The 18,341-nt window shown below is 44.7% G+C and overlaps 1 protein-coding gene across 1 annotated transcript in view; it reads right to left on the bottom strand.

The window, feature by feature from the left end:
• Nucleotides 1–18,341, bottom strand: part of si:ch1073-396h14.1 (disintegrin and metalloproteinase domain-containing protein 10) — a 68,128-nt gene that overhangs the window by 31,172 nt on the left and 18,615 nt on the right. The window contains exons 5-6 of the mRNA XM_029633894.2: nucleotides 16,667–16,752; nucleotides 14,362–14,484 (exon numbers count right to left, since the gene is read on the bottom strand). Of these exons, the coding sequence (XP_029489754.1) occupies nucleotides 14,362–14,484; nucleotides 16,667–16,752 (209 nt within the window). The remainder of the gene's footprint in view (nucleotides 1–14,361; nucleotides 14,485–16,666; nucleotides 16,753–18,341) is intronic.

Below are 18,341 nucleotides of genomic sequence, written 5' to 3'. Positions count from 1 at the left end.
TACACATTTTGCCATGGGGGCGGGGAGAGAATTTAGCAAATTTATAACATATTTCATGCAGTTCTACTCATTTTGCCATGGAGAAGAGATACTTATTCGCAGTTTTAAAGCAAGTTTGTTCAGTTCTACACATTTTGCCATGGGGTGGAGATTGTCACGCCCTGGCCATAGAGAGGCTGGGTGGGCATTCTAGGTTCTTTGTTCTATGTTTTTGTATTTCTTTGTTTTTGGCCAGGTATGGTTCTCAATCAGGGACAGCTGTCTGTCGTTGTCTCTGATTGAGAACCATACTTAGGTAGCCTTTTCCCACCTGTGTTTTGTGGGTAATTATTTTTCCGTGTGTGTTTGTGTGCACCTCGGTTGTGTCACGTTCTTTTCTGTTTACCTATTTGGTTTTTTGATGTTTCGGTTTCACTTTCATTAAAAGATGTGGAACTACATGCACGTTGCGCCTTGATCGATTTATGACAGGGAGTTTGAGAATAGCGAGCGTGATAGAATTACCAACCACAAGAAGACCAAGCAGCGTGCGTCAACCTGTAGGAGGAGTTGGACCGGGGAGGAGAGAATGGTAGAGGACAAGACCAGGTCACTGAAGCACGAGAGGCAGCCCCAAAAAAAGTTTTTGGGGGGAACACAGGGAGTGTAGCGGAGTCAGGTTGGAGACCTGAGCCCAGTCCCCGTGCTTACTGGGGAGAGCAGGTGACAGGTCAGGCCCCGTGCTATGGGGTGATGCGTACTGTGACTCGGCCGAATCTCGGCCACTGTGTCTCGGTGCCAGCATCCCGCATTTGCTGGGTGGAAGCTGGCATCCAGCCAGAACGGGGGGGGGCTATGCGGTTGAGACCGCCAGTGCGCCTCCACGGGCTGTGTATCCGGTGCCTCGGCCAAAGAGGAGGCCGCCTGTATGTCTCCCCAGCCTGATGAGTCCTGTGCCTGCTCCCTGAACCAAGTCTCCCTCCTGTCCGGAGCTGCCAGAGCCGCCCTCCTGTCCGGAGCAGCCAGAGCCGCCCGTCAGTCCGGAGACGCCAGAGCCGCCCGTCAGTCCGGAGACGCCAGAGCCGCCCGTCAGTCCGGAGCCGCCAGAACCGCACATGCTGCCCAAAGGTAGATTTAGATATTACAAATGAGAGTGCGTTAATAAGTACAAATTCATAGTGCCGACTTGTCCAAGTAGGAGAGGAAAGGCTGCCAGATTTGATCAAATGTTGATCATTTATTGTTCAGAATATATCTAATTCTTTCTAAGTGTACAGTGTTTGCCAATTCACTGAGCCATAATTTGGTAGAGGGCGCTTCCCTCCTTTTCCAAAACAACAAGATTAGTTTTTTTGCCGAAATGAGACTGTAAGAGATTAGTTGTTTTTGGGGGTTGGTTAATCCGTTTAGGGACTCAGACACTCCCAGGATTATCAGAAGCGGGTCCGGGTCTATTGAAGTCTCCAAAACTTCAGAGAGAATCCCAAAAATTCCACACCAATAACCATGCAAGCTAGAGCATTAGGACAAAGCAGTGGAGTAGTGTACCCTGCACAGCCTGACATTTATCACACAGGGGATGTATCAGGAAATATCCTATGCAGTTTAGTTTTGGAATAGTGTAATACCTTGAATTGTATGAGATTATGTCTGGAATTAATGGAGTATGTGTGGATATACTCCAAGCTCTCTTCCCAGTCTGCCACCGAAATGTCAGTCCCTAGTTCTTCGTCCCATTTTGCCTTAATGGCATATGTAGAAGGTGTGCTAACAGATTGAAAAGCATCATATAGACGTGATATCAGTTTGTCTGAGGTGGGGCATGTTTTTATGCATCTGTCAAACTTGGAAGGTTTAGCATTCCCAAATGTTGGGAGGTGTTTTCTAACGTAGTCTCTAATTTGTAGGTATCTGAAAAATTACTTCTGGGAAGATTATAAGTTTCCCTCAGCAAATCAAAGGAAGCAAAGGTCCCTTCTATGAATAAATCCCCTATGGTACTTATCCCCAACTCTCCCCATCGCTCAAAGGTGTTATCAAGGTTAGAGGGAGCAAAGGAGGGATTCCTGGCGACAGGGAGCATGAAGGACATTGGTCTAAGCTCAAAGTGGACTTTAATTTGCTTCCAGGTTCGGACTGTGCCATGTATAATAGGATTGTTACAATAAAGTGACATCTCCAGATTGACAGGCGACAAAATCACAGCCCCAATAGAGAAAGGGTGACACTCCTCACGCTCCATACTAAGCCAGCTGGATGACAGAAGTGCGTCATCCAGCAGAAACGTAACAGCGCGGAGGTTAGCGGCCCAGTAATAAAATATAACATTTGGGAGAGACAATCCTCCTTCCATCTTGGATTTACAGAGGTGTTTTTACCTATCCTGTGTGTTTTATAATCCCAGATGAAAGGATTGATAATTGAGTCCAGTTGTTTATGAAAGGATTTAGGTATGAATACTGGGATGCTCTGGTATAGGTAGAGCAGTTGTGGGAGGAAGACCATTTTAATGGCATTAATTCTTCCGAGCAGAGAAATTGGGAGAGTTCTCCAAAATGGTATGTTTGCCTTGAGTTTTTGCATCAGAAAGGGGAAATTCTCTTTAAATAGTAAGGAGTATTGTTTGGTAACTACAATTCCTAGGTAGGTACATTTTTCTGAAAATACCTTAACTGGGAGATGTTCTAGCCAGGAGGTGTTTTGCAACCGTATGTGCATTAATTCACTCTTGTTCCAATTTATTCTGTATCCCGAGAAGGTACCAAACAAATTGATCACATCAAGAATAGCTGGAATACTAGCCTGGGGTTCTGTTACATAGAGGAGGATGTCATCTGCATATAGGGAAATCTTATTTAGAGTATCTTTAGTATTATAGCCGTGTATTGCTGCATGACATCTAATCGCCTGAGCGAGAGGTTCGATAATTAGGGTGAAGAGCATAGGCGACAGCGCACAACCCTGCCTTGTCCCTCAGTAAAGGTTAAATCGGGGAGACACTGATTGATTAGTGAGTATTCTCGCACAGAGGTTCTTATATAAAAGCTGGATCCAATTTATGAACCCATCCCCAATATTACATTTCTGTAGGACCTTGAATAGATTTGGCCACTCAACTTGGTCAAAGGCTTTTTCGGCGTCAAGAGATATAGCGGCAAGGTCCACGTTGGGTAACCTCTGAGAATACATAATGTTGAAGAGGCGCCTGAGATGGAAGAATGAGTTTCTGTTAGGGATAAAGCCAGTCTGGTCCGGATGGACCAATTTGCCAATTAAAGTGCTAAGCCTGTTAGCCAGAGGTTTTGCTCAAATCGTTTGGTCTGTATTAAGGAGAGATATTGGTCTGTATGACCCTACCTCTTCCGGATCTTTACCCTTCTTATGTATAACTGTAATGAACGCTTGTTAGGAATTTTATGAATAAATGACTAAACAATATCCTCATTTTAAATAGAACTGTAACTAAGTAAACTTATACTCTGTTTTATTATATCCGATTAACAATATGAGTTCATAAGAAGGGATTATGTGGCATGGACAAGGAGTAATTAAACATAATGAATACCATTCCTACTAGTCTGGGGAGGAATGGGTTGTGGGTTAAGTAAGCAGATAGGGTCGTTAACCTATGGATGAACCGACAAAACTTAGCTCTGGGGTGTTTTAGATAAGGCAGTGAGTGCATTCCTAGGTTTTCTGTTAACTAGAACTGTCAGCTAAGTGGTGATCGATAATGGTGAGGGGTCAAGAGTTAATTCAGTTATGTTGTGTGTCCTGTGTGTGTGCTAGTGGGTCAGAATGAACTTTGAATGAACTTTTTAAAATTGCTTTGTCTCAGTCGAGAAGAGGAGTTGTTCGTGGTTACATGGCAGCGTGCTCCGAGAATAAATACTATTATCCATTTTTGATAAGACTGGTCTCCGTCTATTTTATGCAAATACGAATCTTACAAATTCTCATAAAATAGACTAAGTTAATTAAATTAATGAAAACATATTGGAAATAATTAAATTACGTTAACAATGCTTCTTCCAAAGTAGATGGGAGAGCTCCATCCTCATTGGCCTGAACCAACATTTTGTGCAGGTAGGGAGAGAGCATGTTGCTGAATGTTTTATAGAATTCACCAGGGTATCCATCTGGGCCCAGGGTCTTGCCAGTCTTTAGAGATTTAATTGTTACTCAAATTTCATCAAGAGATATTTCCTTATTCAGGAAGTTAGAGTCTAATTTTTTTATGGTTGCACAATAGATGGATAGCTAGCATTCTCCCGATCCAGTAAATTCACTAATCCATCTGTTTTGCCTACTCCTGGCAGCCTGAAAGGAGACGATACAGCCTCTCAGATAAGACTTCAGTGTTTCCCACAATAATGCTGGGGAAGTCTCTGTTGTCGTTGGTATCAAAGAAAAATGTAATTTGGTCTTTAAGATGTTCACAGAATGTTGGTTCTGTGAGGAGCTGAGGATTCAACCTCCAGACCCTCTTGTTTGGTACAATGTCACCCAATCTCAGGGAGAAGGTGAGTGGATTGTGGTCCGAGATTATAATATCATGATACCTCACATTACAGGTATACAGGAGTAGTCTAGCATGCACCAAAAAGTAGTCAATTCGAGTGTAAACATTGTGAACATGAGTATTCCCTACCCGTAGGGTTAGCGATCCTCCATCCTCCTACATAGTTGTCTTTGCTGTCTTCGTATCCAAGATAATTGTGTAGTTTAGAGTGTGTAGTCTTAGAGTGATTATCTTAATTTACCGAGGTTAGCTAGCCAGCTATTTTGTCGTCCTTAACGTAGGAGACACTCCTAGCTAGCCAACAGCCAGCCAACGTCTACTGAATAGAACTTTCGCATTCCGGTCGCATTCCGCTTCGCTCCAGAGGTAGTATCACATTTTCATTTCATTTCATTACAGTCCCAACGGTGTGATTTGTTTGATCGTAGCTAGCTACATAGCTAGCTACATAGCCGTCTTTGTTTCAAAGATAATTGTGTAGTCTAGAGCGATTTTCTAGGTTAGCTAGCCAGCTATTGTCGTTCTCCTAACGCAACGTAACGTAACCAACACTGCTAGCTAGCCAGCTAGCCCCCGAATAGCAGCATTGTAGAAACTTCACACTCAACGGAACGACTTGATTAGGGTAGTGTCAACAACGCAGCTAGCCTACCTCAGCAGTACTGTATCATTTTAATCATTTTAGTCAATTAGATTCTTGCTACGTAAGCTTAACTTTCTGAACATTCGAGACGTGTAGTCCACTTGTCATTCCAATCTCCTCTGCATTAGCGTAGCCTCTTCTCTAGACTGTCAACTATGTGTCTGTCTATCCCTGTTCTCTCCTCTCTGCACAGACCATACAAACGCTCCACACCGCATGGCCGCGGCCACCCTAATCTGGTGGTCCCAGCGCGCACGACCCACGTGGAGTTCCAGGTCTCCGGTAGCCTCTGGAACTGCCGATCTGCGGCCAACAAGGCAGAGTTCATCTCAGCCTATGCCTCCCTCCAGTCCCTCGACTTCTTGGCACTGACGGAAACATGGATCACCACAGACAACACCGCTACTCCTACTGCTCTCTCTTCGTCCGCCCACGTGCTCTCGCACACCCGAGAGCTTCTGGTCAGCGGGGTGGTGGCACCGGGATCCTCATCTCTCCCAAGTGGTCATTCTCTCTTTCTCCCCTTACCCATCTGTCTATCGCCTCCTTTGAATTCCATGCTGTCACAGTTACCAGCCCTTTCAAGCTTAACATCCTTATCATTTATCGCCCTCCAGGTTCCTCGGAGAGTTCATCAATGAGCTTGATGCCTTGATAAGCTCCTTTCCTGAGGACGGCTCACCTCTCACAGTTCTGGGCGACTTTAACCTCCCCACGTCTACCTTTGACTCATTCCTCTCTGCCTCCTTCTTTCCACTCCTCTCCTCTTTTGACCTCACCCTCTCACCTTCCCCCTACTCACAAGGCAGGCAATACGCTCGACCTCATCTTTACTAGATGCTGTTCTTCCACTAACCTCATTGCAACTCCCCTCCAAGTCTCCGACCACTACCTTGTATCCTTTTCCCTCTCGCTCTCATCCAACACTTCCCACACTGCCCCTACTCGGATGGTATCGCGCCGTCCCAACCTTCGCTCTCTCTCCCCCGCTACTCTCTCCTCTTCCATCCTATCATCTCTTCCCTCTGCTCAAACCTTCTCCAACCTATCTCCTGATTCTGCCTCCTCAACCCTCCTCTCCTCCCTTTCTGCATCCTTTGACTCTCTATGTCCCCTATCCTCCAGGCCGGCTCGGTCCTCCCCTCCCGCTCCGTGGCTCGACGACTCATTGCGAGCTCACAGAACAGGGCTCCGGGCAGCCGAGCGGAAATGGAGGAAAACTCGCCTCCCTGCGGACCTGGCATCCTTTCACTCCCTCCTCTCTACATTTTCCTCCTCTGTCTCTGCTGCTAAAGCCACTTTCTACCACTCTAAATTCCAAGCATCTGCCTCTAACCCTAGGAAGCTCTTTGCCACCTTCTCCTCCCTCTTGAATCCTCCTCCCCCTCCTCCCTCTCTGCAGATGACTTCGTCAACCATTTTGAAAAGAAGGTCGACGACATCCGATCCTCGTTTGCTAAGTCAAACGACACCGCTGGTTCTGCTCACACTGCCCTACCCTGTGCTCTGACCTCTTTCTCCCCTCTCTCTCCAGATGACATCTCGCGTCTTGTGACGGCCGGCCGCCCAACAACCTGCCCGCTTGACCCTATCCCCTCTCTTCTCCAGACCATCTCCGGTGACCTTCTCCCTTACCTCACCTGGCTCATCAACTCATCCCTGACCGCTGGCTACGTCCCTCCCGTCTTCAAGAGAGCGAGAGTTGCACCCCTTCTGAAAAAACCTACACTCGATCCCTCCGATGTCAACAACTACAGACCAGTATCCCTTCTTTCTTTTCTCTCCAAAACTCTTGAACGTGCCGTCCTTGGCCAGCTCTCCCGCTATCTCTCTCAGAATGACCTTCTTGATCCAAATCAGTCAGGTTTCAAGACTAGTCATTCAACTGAGACTGCTCTTCTCTGTATCACGGAGGCACTCCGCACTGCTAAAGCTAACTCTCTCTCCTCTGCTCGCATCCTTCTAGACCTATCGGCTGCCTTCGATACTGTGAACCATCAGATCCTCCTCTCCACCCTCTCCGAGTTGGGCATCTCCGGCGCGGCCCATGCTTGGATTGCGTCCTACCTGACAGGTCGCTCCTACCAGGTGGCGTGGCGAGAATCTGTCTCCTCACCACGCGCTCTCACCACTGGTGTCCCCAGGGCTCTGTTCTAGGCCCTCTCCTATTCTCGCTATACACCAAGTCACTTGGCTCTGTCATAACCTCACATGGTCTCTCCTATCATTGCTATGCAGACGACACACAATTAATCTTCTCCTTTCCCCCTCTGATGACCAGGTGGCGAATCGCATCTCTGCATGTCTGGCAGACATATCAGTGTGGATGACGGATCACCACCTCAAGCTGAACCTCGGCAAGACGGAGCTGCTCTTCCTCCCGGGGAAGGACTGCCCGTTCCATGATCTCACCATCACGGTTGACAACTCCATCGTGTCCTCCTCCCAGAGCGCTAAGAACCTTGGCGTGATCCTGGACAACACCCTGTCGTTCTCAACTAACATCAAGGCGGTGGCCCGTTCCTGTAGGTTCATGCTCTACAACATCCGCAGAGTACGGCCCTGCCTCACACAGGAAGCGGCGCAGGTCCTAATCCAGGCACTTGTCATCTTCCGTCTGGATTACTGCAACTCGCTGTTGGCTGGGCTCCCTGCCTGTGCCATTAAACCCCTACAACTCATCCAGAACGCCGCAGCCCGTCTGGTGTTCAACCTTCCCAAGTTCTCTCACGTCACCCCGCTCCTCCGCTCTCTCCACTGGCTTCCAGTTGAAGCTCGCATCCGCTACAAGACCATGGTGCTTGCCTACGGAGCTGTGAGGGGAACGGCACCTCACTACCTCCAGGCTCTGATCAGGCCCTACACCCAAACAAGGGCACTGCGTTCATCCACCTCTGGCCTGCTCGCCTCCCTACCACTGAGGAAGTACAGTTCCCGCTCAGCCCAGTCAAAACTGTTCGCTGCTCTGGCCCCCCAATGGTGGAACAAACTCCCTCACGACGCCAGGACAGCGGAGTCAATCACCACCTTCCGGAGACACCTGAAACCCCACCTCTTTAAGGAATACCTAGGATAGGATAAAGTAATCCTTCTCACCCCCCCCCCTTAAAAGACCTAGATGCACTATTGTAAAGTGGCTGTTCCACTGGATGTCATAAGGTGAAAGCACCAATTTGTAAGTCGCTCTGGATAAGAGCGTCTGCTAAATGACTTAAATGTAAATGTATATCAAATAAGTTAGAATTTTTTTTATGTAGATATTCAAGAATTCGCTTGAATAGGAGGTAGGGGTTTGCCGGGTAGAGGATCTATCAAAATATTGGTCTAGCACACAATTAAGGTCCCCTCGAATGACCAGGTCAGTATGGGAGATATCTGGAATCAGGGCAAGGACTCTTTTGAAAAAGAGGGGTTATCAATGTTTGGCCCATAGATATTTAGTAGAGTTACTGAAGTAGAGTGGATTTCTCCTATTACGATCACATAACGACCCTCTTTATCCGCAATAGTGGTTTTATGTAGAAAGGGAATTCCTGTCCGTACCAGAATCGCTGTGCCTCTCGTTTTGGCAGCTATAGCAACATGTAGCTCCCCCAAAGCCCGGGTAAGTTCTGTAAGTGTCACGTTGTTGCCTGTGCCTTCCGCAATGTCTGTCTCGTTGTTTAGTGGGGAGTAGGCCTCTGCTGTGCATTTATTGTCCTTTGGTCGCTTATTACTCAGCTTTTTCACATAAAAAGTTACAATCTTGTATTAGAAAGAAACGTTTGTTGTAAAAAGTGCCATAAAGTAGGTTAAATTAGATTAATTTGGAAAAGGTTGCAGGAGCCTCTCACACACAGTCGTTCACTCCAACATGCTAGCTCCGCCCCCCTATTCTAACTTTTTGATGTTATTGATCTTAAATTGTTATTGAAGAAACTCACTTGCTATGGCTTTACATCACATGCCATCACATGGTTGGTTAGTTATTATCCAATAGAACGCAGATAGTGTTCTTCAATGGAAGCTTCTCTAACAGTCACACGCTGATCTGTTTCACCTGTCTTTGTGCTTGTCTCCACCCCTCTCCAGGTGTTGCCCATCTTCCCCATGATCCCCAGTTTGTTTTGTTCGTCAAGAGAGTCGGACACTTGTTGGGTGAGTCGGGCACCTGTCTGCGTTTCTCGCTCAGTGTTCTCTCATCAAGCTGCAGCGCTCCTCCTTCCCCTCAGACAGCTAGATAGCGTACCTCATCACGCTGATGTCCGGGAGGCCTCTCACCATGGCTACAGCAGTATGGGAACAACAGTCGGCCGTATGCTTCAGTCTGGAGGAGTTCGTGGTGGAGGTGAAGAAGGTTTTTGATGCTCCATTGTCCAGGAGAGCACGGAAGTTACTCCAGCTTCGGCAAGACTCTCGCAGTGTGGCAGACTATGCAGTGGATTTATGCACGTTGGCAGCTGAGAGTACCTGGAACATGGATGCGCTGTTCGACATGTACCTGCACGGAGTATCAGAGGAAGTAAAGGACGAGCTTGCAGCCCCGGAACTACCGACTTATCTCGACTCGCTCATCGTTTTGACCTTTCGGATCGATGGGTGACTACGGGAGTGAAAGAAGGAGAGGAGGTTCAATTTCACTCACCCGCCCAAGGTTTCCACCCTTGTCACACCACCCTGGATTATTGACCTCTGCCTGCCCTGACCCTGAGACTGCCTGCCGTTCTGTACCTTATGGACTCTGATCTGGATTACGGACCTCTGCCTTCCCTTGACCTGTAGTTTTTCCTGCCCTCTGTTCTAGTAATAAACTTTTGTTACTTTGACACTGTCTGCATCTGTCTTCTCCTGAAAAGTGATACTAACATCAGATATGTACAGTCAGGTGTTCCTTAGAAAAGATGCCTTGAGCCGTTACTCTTCTCAATTTTTACAAATGATTTGCCACTGGTCTTACACAAAGCTAGAATTACTATGTATGCGTATGATCCCACATTACATGTCAGCACCCAAAGCCAGTGAGCTCACTGAAATAAGGAGTTAGTCGGTATCAAAATGGGTGATTAATAATAAACTGGTCTTAAATACATCTAAAACTAAAAGCATTGTATTTGGTTCAAAACATTCTCTAAGACATAAACCTCATCTGAAATAGTTTATACAGGGTGTGAACCATTGAGGAAGTTGAGGAAGCTAAACTCCTAGTTATATGGTTAATTATCATGGTCAAGTCATATTGACAAAGTTGTTGTGAAGATGGGGAGGGGTATGTCTGTTATATAAAGATGCTCTGCCTTTTTGACACAAATCAACTGTACTAGTTGTTCAGGCTCTGGTCTTGTCCCATCTTGATTACTGTTCAGCAATATGGTCAGGTGCAGCAAAGAAATACCTAGCAAAGCTGCAGCTGGCTCAAAACAGAGCAGCACACCTTGCCATTAACTGCACATACAGAACTAACATCAACCAATTACATGCCATTCTTTCCTGGTTGAGGGTTGACAGGAGATTAACTGCTTCTCTTCTCTTCTAGTGAAAAGTATTACTATCATAAAAATTCCAGATTGTATGCATAATCAAATAAATTCAGCTCAGACGCCCATACATACCCCACTAGACATGCCAGCAGGGGTCTCTTCACAGTCTCAAAGTCCAAAACGAGTTCACGGCAACGCACAATATTATACAGAACCATGATCACATTGAACTCCCTTTCATCTCCAAATATTCAAGTAAACAGAAAAATTACCTTTTGAAAAAAGATTAAACATCATATAATGGAACAGCGGGGACTGTGAGGGGACACACCCACAAACACACACACACACACACAGACAAACAACTTTTTTGTTGTTGTATTGTTTGTACTATTATTATTGTTTTTGTTGTTTTGTGTATCATTTCAAATTTGTGTGACTATCCTTGTGTATCAGTGATTTGATACTTGTCATGTTTTATGTCTCTTGTGGACCTCACAGAGAATAGCTGCTGCTTCGGCAAAAGCTAACGGAGACCTGAATAAACCAGTAAACCAATACTATACCACAGGTCGATATAGTCTACCAGTCTAACTGTCTGTCCTGCCCTCTATCCACAATTCATGGTGACAATAAAGGTAGGTGGATCGTTTGTCCAGATCTGCAATAGGAAATGTAGCAATCATACTGTACCACACATAAAAGCATTCAAAGCTGCATCAATTTTCAAAATGAATCCACAAGAACAAATTGAAATAGCTGATAGGCAGCAGAGAGGCCAGGTTCATAATGAACATGAAAGAACAATGAAAACATGAGGCATGCAGCTCAAAAAGCTTCCCTAATGATCTTGTTTAGGGACAATACAATTATCCTACCTAGACTAGCCTACAACACCACAATGCAATGAATAATTGCATTATTGCTTTCAAGTGAATAGAAAATTCTACTCTAGGTTGCAGTGAAAATATAATTTCAATAACGGCAATTTGAATGTTTTATTCCATTTGGATCAGTTGTGGGTCTACTCTACAGTTTATAAGGTCTAGAAAGGCACAGTAGTATGCTAGTCTGGCTGTATTTTTTACTTATATTTTATTTATATTTTTACTGAGATGCACCGTCTGTTGCAGATCATTCTCCCATATCTGGCCACGTGCTCCTGGCAGGCCCATTTATTAAGGAAAGCTTAACACGCTCTGCCTCCTTTCCAATCCGAGGCTATTCCTCTCGCACCTAGATCCTAACGCTTCATTATACAATGGGTGGGTCTAATCCTGAATGCTGATTGGTTAAAAGTGCATTCCAGCCAGTGTCTATTCCGCAAATTACTACCGGCTAAATCTATGAAGTTAAAATGCCTATTTACTCTGCTCCATCTGACTGCGCAATCCACTGTCTCATCAGCTGAGCCAGGCTTGATCTCCACTATAAAAGCATTTAGACATGATCTCACATTTCAGACTAACATTTAGTTTTCAACAACAGTGATTTATATAAACCTTTCTGTCTGTCTCTCTGACATTTGCAACATTGTTTCAATATTCAAATGCAATCTCCAGCTGTCCTGTAGCAATGAATGTACAGGGATCGGGAGTGGGGAGTAGACAGACAGGCAGGCAGGCAGCATTTCTCAGCTAGTCGAAATCATGAATCAGCTGGCATAAAAAGTGTTTCTCAACTGTGAATGGTCCTGGACACCAAAAAAAGTGTCAAGGGAAGCCAGCTTGGATTTGGCATCTCTCCTATCAAATCGCATTGAGAGCATACGAGAGCACCAGCTGTTCTAGATGACTGTGTGATAACGCTCTCGGTAGCAAGACCTTTAAACAGGTCAACATTCACAAAGCCACAGGGCCAGATGGATTACCAGGACGTGTACTCAAGGCATGCGCGGACCAACTGGCAAGTGTCTTCACTGACATTTTCAACCTCTGAGTCTGTAATACTTACGTTTCAAGCATACCACCATAGTCCTTGTGCCCAAGGAAACGAAGGTAACCTGTCTAAATGATTACCGCCTCATATCACGCAGATCGGTAGCCATGAAGTGCTTTGAAAGGCTGGTCATGGCTCACATTAACAGCATCCTCCCGGTTACCCTAGACCTACTCCAATTCGCATACCGCCCCAACAGATCCACAGATGACGCAATCTCAATCGCACTCCACACTGCCCTTTCCCACATGGACAAAAGGAACACCTATGTGAGAATGCTGTTCATTGACTACAGCTCAGGGCTCATCACTGAGCTAAGGAAGCTCCACCATCAAGAGCATCCTGACCTGTTGCATCACCACCTGGTACGGCAACTGCTCGGCATCTGACTGTAAGGTGCTACAGAGGGTAGTGTGTACAGCCCAGTACATCACTGGGGTCAAGCTTCCTGCCATCCAGTATCTATATAATAGGCGGTGTCCGAGGAAAGCCCATCAAATTGTCAGACTCCAGTCACCCAAGTCATAGACTGTTTTCTCAGCTACCGCACGGCAAGCGGTACCAGAGCGCCGAGTCTAGGACCAAAAGGCTCTTTAACAGCTTCTACCCGCAAGCCATAAGACTGCTGAACAATTAAGAAAATGGCCACTTGACTATTACATTTACATTTACATTACATTTAAGTCATTTAGCAGACGCTCTTATCCAGAGCGACTTACAAATTGGTGCGTTCACCTTAAGACATCCAGTGGAACAGCCACTTTACAATAGTGCATCTAAATCTTTTAAGGGGGGAGGGGGTGAGAAGGATTACTTTATCCTATCCTAGGTATTCCTGAAAGAGGTGGGGTTTCAGGTGTCTCCGGAAGGTGGTGATTGACTCCGCTGTCCTGGCGTCGTGAGGGAGTTTGTTCCACCATTGGGGGGCCAGAGCAGCGAACAGTTTTGACTGGGCTGCGCAGGAACTGTACTTCCTCAGTGGTAGGGAGGCGAGCAGGCCAGAGGTGGATGAACGCAGTGCCCTTGTTTGGGTGTAGGTGCATTTACCCCCCCCCCCCCTCCCCGAACCCCCCCATTTGTTTTGTACACTGCTGCTACTCGCTGTATATTATCTATGCATAGTCACATCCCCCTTACCTACATGTACAAACTACCTCAACTAATCTGTACCCCCACACGCTGACTCGGTACCGGTAACCCCTGTAAATAACCTCATTATTGTTATGCTCTTGTTACTTTTTATATATATAATTTAGGAAAGGGACAATGGTTCAACCAAATTACTAAACGGCAAGAGAAAATTACGCAAAACAAGTCAGTGAACTTTTGTCCAGATGTGTCCAATATTGAGTAGTACCTCCAGTTCTGAATGGGATTTCCGAGAACAAAGTTAGTAAATAGAGCGGACAGGATTACTGAGGTAACTGAGGGATATCCTGATGCATTATCTCTGACATACCATATCTCTGACATAGCATGCTAGGGTTTCAAAAGTACTGCACGTTCTCTGGGTCCTGAAACATTGAACAGGTCATTTTTGGCAGACACCCCGGGCCCCGACCCTTCCCATCGAAAGAACTCACAAATGGCATGCGGAAAAGGGCGGAGGTTGGTTACTGTATCAATCCAAAAATACAATAAAACTCTCCATTCTATAAATGGAAATTTGGGGTACAAACTTCAGAAAGTAGTATTTGGCCACTGGGCTGAAAGGACAGGCAAAATAAGGCGCCTTACATACCCATAGACATGGATAATTTATTTTAAAAGGCATCCAATATCATACAGACCATCTATTTGGCTTTTTTCTTACGACCAGTCACCTGAGCCACAACAGCCTCGACACTCTTGAACTTCCTGTAGTAGAAGTGGTCAGCATGGAGGTGGAGTAGACAGCTGGTTTTAGACTGGTCCAATGTTCTCTTCGACCTGAACACTGGAACGTCCTGTGAATGTCACATGAGACAGTAGTCATTAGAGATAGACATGATCAAAATGACAAAATAGGAAGCTAGTCAAAACCATTTAGGAAGAACATGAGTTATTTTGTTTTACGGCCTTTTGATTTTCACACCACCACAAATGTGTGGTTATTCACCAATAATGCACACCCTGTTGGGTAAAGCTAAGGTTTGTGGTTAAAATCCAATTTTCATCCTTTCTAGCATGACCACATAGACAGAGTATGACCTCAGGGCCAGTCACCTGTGGGAAAGTGTCTGAGGGAGGGTGAACAGGGTCGGCAGGATGGAAAGTTCCTCACGCAAAAACATCTGCTCAATACATTTTATAGCTAATCTCAAAATAAAGGAAATTCTGTATGTTTCCAAACAAGTGGCTATAAATAAATAACTATACATGATGTTCTGTACATGTTCAATTGTCCCTGTATCCATTGTTGATCAAGATGTAGGGACCACAAACCAATTAGCCTCACGCCTCAGAGACAATGGCCTGCCTGCCTACAATAGATTGAGGAAATACGTGGAGCTGGCACGCAAAGCCATGCAGGCTGTTTATTGAATCAGTTTACAGGGTAGCTTATTATGGTGCTAAAGAACAATATATATACTCAACAAAAATATAAACGCAACATGCAACAATTTCTAAGATGTTACTGAATTACAGTTCATATGAGGAAATCAGTCAATTGAAATAAATTAATCCTAATCTATGGATTTCACATGACTGGGAATAGAGATTTGTATACAGTACCTTAAAAGAAATGGGCCTCACAACGGACCTCAGGATCTCGACACGGTAGTTCTGTGCATTCAAATTGCCATCGATAAAATGCAATTGTGTTCGTTGGTCATAGTTTATGCCTGCCCATACCATAACCCCACTGTCACCCTGTGGCACTCTGTTCACAATGTTGACATTAGCAAACCTCATGCCCACAGGATGCTGTACATGGACGCTGTGTCTGCGATAGTGAGGCTGGTAGGACGTACTGCCAAATTCTCTAAAACAACGTTTTCGGTTGCTTATGGTAGAAAAATGAACATTAAAATCTCTGGCAACAGCTCTGATGGACATTCCTGCAGTCAGCATCCCAATTGCACACTCCCTCAACTTGAGACATTTGTGGCATTGTGTTGTATGACATAAGTGAACATTTTAGTGTCACAACTTCCACCGAAGGTGGCTCCTCTTCCTGTTTGGGCGGCGCTCAGCGGTTGTCGTCACCGGTCTACCAGCTGCCACCGATCCCTTTTCCCTTTTCTGTTGGTTTGTCTTATTGGTTTCACCTGTTTCTTGTTTAGGTTTTTAGTTGGGCTTTTTAAGCCGGTAAGGCCCGCCTGTTCTTTGTGCGGGCTTATTTTTCCCTCTGTGTTTGTGTGTGGTAGTGCATCTCAGTTTTGGTTTTTCTCCAGACTGTTTTGGTCCTGGTTTTGGGCCGGTCGTTTACGTGCGCCCTGTATTGGCTTGTACTATTTTCTCTGTGCCGGAGATTAGAGCATTGTTCTGTACCTTCTGTGCCTGACTCCACACCCACTACGCCTAAGTGCGTCACATAGAGTGGCCATTTATGGTGCACCTGTGTAATGATCGTTGATGTTTAATCAGCACCTGTCAGGTGGATGGATTATCTTGGCAAAGGAGAAATGCTCACTAACAGGGATATAAACACATTTGTGCACAACATTTGAGGGAAATAAGCTTTTTGTGTGAATGGAACATTTCTGGGATCTTTTATTTCAGCTCATGATACATGGAACCAAGACTTCACGTGTTGCATTTTATATTTTTGTTCACTGTATGATCTTCAATAGATATTGTATCTGTAGATCGTCTACAGAGGGAAAACAAACACATCAATACTACGAATCAAATATGTTCTCTTATCTTTTATATTACACACCTTTTTCTAATGAGTTCTGTCAAACGTTTTGTTGGTTAGATCTGGTTATCAAAGGGTTCGGAAGCCAATTACAATTATGGTTTCACAGATCAGAAAATGGTAAGCAAAAACAGAAATTAGGACAGGGAGGTGTCTCTTTTCAGGTGTACTTAGTGTGTGTGTGTGTGTGTGTGTGTGTGTGTGTGTGTGTGTGTGTGTGTGTGTGTGTGTGTGTGTGTGTGTGTGTGTGTGTGTGTGTGTATGATATGTCTGGCCTGAACTACCTGATTGGGTCTGAGGCTTTGGGCAAGGCGCTGCAGACGTTCTGCACCACAGAACCCGTCATGTCTGCTTTCCATGGGAGTAGCATCTGGATGGGGATAAACACACACATATATGTAAACACACACTGGAAAAGCACACACATAGTGTCCTCAGCAAGTATTCAAACCCCTTGAATTTTTCCAATTTTGTTGTTACAGCCCGAAATGTAAAAGGGAGTCAATTTAGATTTTTGTGTCACTGGCCTACACACAATATCCCATAATGTCAAAGGGGTATATTATCATTCTTTTTTTATATATATAAAAAAATAGAAGCTAAAATGTCTTGAGTCAATAAGTATTCAACTCTAAAAACATAATTCCACTTTGACATTATGGGGTATTGTGTATAAGCAAGTGGTCAAAATACTCAATTGAATCTATTTTAATTTCAGGATGTAACACTAAATGTGGAAAAAGTCAAGAGGTGTGAATACTTTCTGAGGGGACTGTATTTTCAAGCATAGTGGTGGCTGCATCATGTTATGGGTGTGCTTGAAATCATTAAGGACTGGGAAGTTTTTCAGGATAAAAAATCAACAGAATGGTGCTCGGTACATGCAAAATCCTAGAGGAAAACCTGGTTCAGTCTGCTCTCCACCAGACACTGGGAGATGAATGCACCTTTCAGCAGGACAATAACCAAAACCACAAGACCAAATCTACACTTTAGTTGCATACCAAGAAGACAGTAAATGTTCCTGAGTGGACAAGTTACAGTTTTGAATTAAATCGGCTTTAAAATCTATGGCAAGACTTGAAAATGGTTGTCTAGCAACGATCAACAACCAATTTGACAGAGCTTGAAGAATTTTGAAAATAATCATTGGCAAATATTGTACAATCCAGGTCTGCAAAAAGGTGATTCTATATATTTCTATATTTCCTTTTCAAAAAAATGTAAATTTATAGAAAATATGGGGTATTGTGTTTAGATGGGTGAGAAAAAAATATATGTAATCCATTTTGAATTCAGGCTGTAACACAACAAAATGTGAAAAAGTCAAGGGGTATGAAAACTTTCTAAAGGCACTGTACGTTAACATATACTAACTACTGTCTAAACACACAAACACATGCACAAATACACAGTAACAAGATGGTGCCGGGGGGAGGGCTGCCGTCTTATCGGCTCTTAACCAACCATGCTATTTATTTATTTTTGTGTGTTGTACTTGTCCTCTTGCTCAGTTGTGCACCGGGGCCTCCCACTCCTCTTTCTATTCTGGTTAGAGCCAGTTTGCGATGTTCTGTGAAGGGAGTAGTACACAGCGTTGAATGAGATCTTCAGTTTCTGTTCAAATTTCTCGCAAGGAAATTCCTTCATTTCTCGAAACAAGAATAGACTGATGAGTTTCTGGCCATTTTGATTCTGTCATTGAACCCACAAGTGCTGATGCTCCAGATACTCAACTAGTCCAAAGAAGGCCAGTTTTATTGCTTCTTTAATTAATCATCACAACAGTTTTCAGCTGTGCTAACATAATTACAAAAGGATTTGTAATGATCAATTAGCCTTTTAAAATGATAAACTTGGATCAGCTAACACAACGTGCCATTGGAACACAGGAGTGATGGTTGCTGATAATGGGCCTCTGTACGCCTATATTCCATTAAAAATCAGCCTTTTCCAGCA

This window comes from Oncorhynchus nerka, linkage group LG25, assembly GCF_034236695.1.
Source record: "Oncorhynchus nerka isolate Pitt River linkage group LG25, Oner_Uvic_2.0, whole genome shotgun sequence".
Classification (NCBI taxonomy): Eukaryota; Metazoa; Chordata; class Actinopteri; order Salmoniformes; family Salmonidae; genus Oncorhynchus; species Oncorhynchus nerka.
The sequence above is the reverse complement of the archived record's forward strand: the minus strand, read 5'-3'. Positions and strand labels throughout refer to the sequence as shown.